This window comes from Pteropus vampyrus, unplaced genomic scaffold (genome assembly GCF_000151845.1).
Source record: "Pteropus vampyrus isolate Shadow unplaced genomic scaffold, Pvam_2.0 Scaffold328, whole genome shotgun sequence".
Taxonomy (NCBI): domain Eukaryota; kingdom Metazoa; phylum Chordata; class Mammalia; order Chiroptera; family Pteropodidae; genus Pteropus; species Pteropus vampyrus.
The window spans coordinates 779,419-785,057 of NW_011889109.1; the positions used below are offsets into that span (position 1 = coordinate 779,419).

General features: G+C 41.0%; 1 protein-coding gene across 1 annotated transcript in view; it reads right to left on the bottom strand.

Moving 5' to 3' along the window:
* LOC105304093 (zinc finger protein 677) overlaps positions 1-2,607 on the bottom strand; it is a 13,197-nt gene extending 10,590 nt beyond the window's left edge. Inside the window, 1 exon segment of the mRNA XM_011378044.2 lies at positions 1,685-2,607. Coding sequence (XP_011376346.2) covers positions 1,685-1,691 — 7 coding nt within the window. The 5' untranslated portion in view covers positions 1,692-2,607.
* Positions 2,608-5,639: the final 3,032 nt, after the last annotated feature.

Consider the following 5,639-nt stretch of genomic DNA (forward strand, 5'->3'; position numbering starts at 1 on the left):
ACCCCCAAATCAGAGACAAGAGATGAATAAAAACCAGCAGAGGAAACTGAGAAAGGAACGAGAAGAAAACTGAAACAGATGGACAGATAATAGATAAGAATTATATTTAAATAGTGGGATGTCCTGAAAGTCATGAAAAAAAAAGTTAAAAGAAGATGTGATCAGTTGTTCAATGTGATGCTTATAGGTCAAGACAAGGCCTGTGAATTTCTAAACCACTACTGGATTTAGAAATGTGGAGGACAGGACTGCTGCTAACAAGGCAAGTTATCAGTAGAACAGCAGATGAGAAAACGACTGGATGGGGTTTAAGTGACAAGTAGAAGCCTCTTTCCTTCTAGTTTTCATCACTCTTATTAGGCTGGGACCTATAAGACTCTAATTACAACTGTCTCTCCACACGCAGACACACTTGTAATATTGCCAGTTATTTCAGGGATCACTGTCACTTAGTTCTTGGTCTTGTCCATCAACTCCATGTTGCAGGTTGGTTCACTGAGGCCCAGCGGAAGTCTTTTTTCCAACTCACCTAGAGAACATCTGACTTGAATGAGAACTGAATTTAGAAAGAGTGGCCTAGATGAGGCAGTGGGCAGTTTGTCCTTATCATCTCATTTACTTTTTAAAAATTCCACTTTCATCTTTATTTTACCTTAGCAAAAGAAACTTATTTTGCAGTTTTAATCACATTGGCCCCAAGCATTTCTCTTTTCCAGGAAATCACAGTGAAGTATTAAAAATATAAAATCATGAACACAGACTTTGGTGTTGAAAACCTGGTTAGCTTTGGAAATATGCCAATCGAATTACTTCACCATGAATAGATGGGCTCTGTGGAACAAAGTTTCATGTCAATACAGTCCATCCTTCAACATTTTCAGAGAATGGACGAGAGGGACTTCAGGGGAACATCTACTCTGTAGCTCACAGTTAATTCGACAAATTACAGAAAGGAGGAAAAAAGCTGCTGAATACTAGACTGATTAGCTAAACTAAGTCCTGAGTGTTAAGATGACAGACGTCCTTACCAAGCCCACACTGACATGGCCTCACATTATTAACTAAGTAACAACAGATGTTTCAACATATGATAAAGAATAGAAAGAATGCAGGGCTTATAATAGAGACATAATATATTAAAAAGGGAAATCAATTTGGGATTTTTTTAAATGTAATGACTTCTAGAGTGAAAGTCTTTTAAAAAATTGAGACCACATCATATTTATAACAGAATGATAAAAGATGCCAAAGCTTATTTCAGAAGTAAATGACTACAAAGAAGAAATACACTAAGATTTATTTCAATATGCTTTAAAAAAAAAATACGAGCAGTAGAAAGAAAAAAGTAAACCCATTTAAAAGAAATAAAAGAACAACATTTTTAATATTCCTTGAAAAAGCATCATTTGGTGACAGACTCAGTCATTTCTTGTCCCAGTTCACCTCCCTCTTGCCATCCCAGGAAATGAGAAGGGACCAAGCCTCTCCCCTTTGGCTGAATAAGGGTTGCAAATGGAAGCCATCTGGTGATGCAAACAATTATAAAATGCGCAAGCCTTATAAACTGGAGTTTTATAATTCTCATCTGTAAAACTGAAATAATTAAGCAAATGTTCAGTTTAACAGATTATAAAGCCACAAGTCAATATATCACAACCTATTCATCCACATCCCATCAACTCACCACGCATCCAGATGTTTCCCTTTTTCTTCTGTTAAGGATTTCTGTTTATCAACTTGTTAATGCCGATTTCTTGCTTCTCTCCACTGTTGTCCTTTCCTGTTACCCCTCAATTGTCCCCTGCTGTTTCTCCCAACACCTGCTCGGTGAAACTTAATCTCCTAACCACGCTCTCCGACCGTCTAAAGTGCTTTGCCCTTTGTGGGCCCCACTCCTGCTAACCAAGGCCCCTCTCCCTTTTTGCTTCCCTTCATCCCTCTAGACCTCCACCTTTCCTCCGTATTTTTCTATTTTTTCTTCTCTTGCTACTTTCCTTCTTTCACTCTATCGCTTTACAAGTCCCCCGCCCCCATATCGACAATTTTGCCGTCTCTTTGGACCCTCTTACTGATCTTTTCTCCCTCTCATTTGTCTATTTCTCTCATTCTCAATCTCTCCTGTAATCTCCCTCACACCTCATTCTCCCGCTTTCCTGGCCTCCCATTCGCAGTCACGGCTTCCACAAAGCCCCTTCCAGTGTGGGGGAAGTGACGTGTTCTCGTGACACCCCGTGGTCTTACCTCCTGAACCCAACCCCACTGAAAAGTGTACTGTTCTTGGGCATCGGGCCTCTTATTAAATAGGGGAGGGGGAGGGCTGCAGAATCCCAGGCCGGGGAAAACTCGGGGCCTCTACAGGCCGAGAGTGGCCAGGGCTGGGGTAGGGGCTCGAAAAGTTTGAGTCTCTCTCTCAAGACTTTAAATGACACAGGGTGGGAGAACTGGCCAGTGACGGATTTTAAGCAGGAAAACAATACGGCGGACGGTATCTAAGGGCCCGAAGTCAGGAAGATCACAAGAGAAACGGCCTCAGAGTTTACACGGAAACTGGGACACTCCGCACCGCTGCGGAGGTCGGGGCTCGGGACGTCTCGCCGGGACGCTTGGACTCACCACTGTAGACAGCGCGGGTGTGGGGATTTCGACTTCCCTAGAGATGCCTAGGCTTCACGTGTGTAGGACTGTGAACTGCGACGCTATGTTTTTAACCAGAAAAACCGAAAGTTACGGACGCCCACCTAACCGTCCTTGCGCGCGAGCCGCTTCCGCGTCTGCTGGAAGCTACGCTTGCGTGATGCCGGTAAACCGGAGCCGGGCCTGGGCGGAGCTCTTCTGGCCGGAAGCGCACAGCGACCAGGCGGGTGCGCAGACCGCGGCGGGGCGGGGCGGGGCGGGGCGGGGCCGGGCCAGAGGGAGGGTGAGGTGGGGCAGGGGCAGGGTGGAGCCGGGGAGGGGCCTGGGCTCCGCTCCGCCTTGTTCTCCCCGAACCTCTTTCAAGCTTGGAAACTTCTGAATTTCTTCCTTGTCCAATGGAGCAGGCTTCTCTGCCAATTTCAAGCTGCTGTTTCAGACAGTTTACGGTAAAAGCTTAGAGTTGTGGGGGCCCCTTATGTTGAAAGCTAAGATGTTTACTTTTTTTTTTTTTTGCTATTTCCTTTATTTGGAAGTTAAATATGATTAAATTAAAAGAGGAGTCTATATGCATGCCTTGTAGGCAAGGGGAGGAGTCTGGTGTCTTTGCCATTAAAACTATGCAGGGAAGGAATTCTATACTTCCCGGAATTCCTTCCCTGCATAGTTTTAATGGCAAAGAGAACTTTGCCAGGAATTTGGAAGGTGAAAGTGAAGCAGTGGCCCTATTTTTCATATTTAAGAAGTTCAGGGCTAGTGACCTCATTGGTATGAGGCAGCAGCTGGTCCCACAACTCCAGCTGCTGTAGATATCCTTGGGGAAACAGCAGGCCCTGCAGCTCCTCCAGATTGTTGTTATCTTCCAGCTTCCCTGAACTCTCAGCCAGTTGCATGAAACTCCATGTGTAAGTACACCAGCTGTCTGACACGTCTCCCGCATCACCCAGATAGGAGGCTTTGAGGCAATGACAGACTAATACAAGTCCTGGAATAGATGCCATTCTAGAATCGGAGATCCAAATTTCTTTTGCTTTCAGCTGCTCTCCAGTAAAACTTCCCATCACCAGCCTTTCCTTTCTCTTCATCCGGGAGCATTCACCCTTCCTGGTTCAAGATATTTCCGTTTTAACAAGTTGAAAAAGGTTTTAGTCAAAAGTTTTTGCGAATGGGTGGAGACGCGCCTCTGGGGGGGAGGGGCGGGGGGAGAAGTGAGGAGGGCTCCGCAGCCTGGGAACCCCGACCTCGATGAGGGCTCAATGTAGGGCGATGACTGGGTCCAGGAAAGCGTTCTGCAATTAGAATTTAATTTAAGCATTTTACTGGAGGAAGGAGTGTGATTGTCTATGTAGGAGATGCAAACTTAAAAGTAACATTCAAAACTCACCTATGCGAAATATGCCATTTCATACCGACGACTATCATAACATCATTTTCATTTCTATTCCTCATTCACCCTGTGCTGACCCTGTGCTCGGTTCCATTGACTTTCATAAAGACAAGACCTGGGGTGCGGGAGGTGGAGGGATGAGATATGTAATAATATAGGTTACTAATCATTTCTTTAAAAAAAAAAAAAGCAATAAATTTTACAAAATGGATATAAATTGCTTTATTCTTTATGTATTCTACACTTGAAAGGAATGATAAATGCAATATCTTTGAGATAAACTTTTGACATAATTCATTTTTCAATAACTTCTAAATATAATACAATTTCAAATTGACATTATACAAGAGTAGAAAGAATATTTTTCTATATAAATATTATTTTATATTTCAGCTCTTTTGTTTCCTACTTCTGATATTGTCAGATGTAGATAATAAATCCTGTCAAGTATGTATAGTATTTAGAAGGCAGTTGGTTTTCACCTAAAGAATACTCTTGCAATATTTCTAGGGGCATTTGATAAGGGTGTCTATCCTCTTTTATGTGAACCCTGAAGAAAGTAAAGCTAGATTATCAAATTTCCAAAGGTCTCATTTATACCTTTAATAATCGTTAAGGCAATATCCATGAGCTAATATCCATCATAAAAAATGTTTCTCTCAGATACCTAGATGTGGAAGACTTCTGTCCAGTCAAAATCTTAATGAGATAAAAGCATTTTGGATAAAAAGGCTTTTAACATATATTAAGTTTATAAGGTGTCGCTGCCATATACATATGATGTTTCATAAGTTTTAAGCACTGGTTATATAGACTTTGGATGTAAAGTTTGAACATCATTACTCATAAAATTTGTAAGATTTCCCTCTAAAATTAGTATTATGATTATTCTCCCAAGGACTGAATTTTGGATAAGAACTTTGTCACACACATTATATTTTTATTTATCTTAGATGTATATTTATTGAAGTTTAGTAATGCCTGAGTCTTGGTTAAATACATTGCCCAATTCATATTTTAAGATCTCCTCCAGTCTGAATTTCTGATGCTTAGTGAAGATTCATCCTGCCTAAAGACCTCTCAAATTCATCATATTTGCTCATGGAAAGAATCTACAGACAATATCATGAATTCTTATGGTCATGATTAAACAATAAAAGGAACGATTAAAATGTCAGACCCATGAAACATTCAGCACCTTAAATTACCCTAGCATCCTCTCTTCTACCAGCTGAGCCCTGTTGAAGACACATAGGAGAGGAAGTTCTCTCCACCCCCTCTTCTTCCCTTCCTCTTCCTCATTCCAAGGTTTCTGTTGTATGATTTAGTTCACAAACTTCACTACTTCCTGGTTTTGGCTTATATTCAAAGCTGAAACTTCTCATGAAAACATCTGAGATTTCTAAGGCTTATCAGTAGTTTTCAAAATATTTTTATTTTAATCTCTAAAGAGTTCGATAAAACTATTTACCATCTCATATTTTTTAAGATGGCATCTAAATTTTTACACTAAAGTATAATAGTTACAGGAGACAAATCTTAAGAATATAAAAAATAATTGTGTGTAAGTACAAAACTTATATCAGTCTTAAATGGAAATCTAACGACCACCATTATCCAT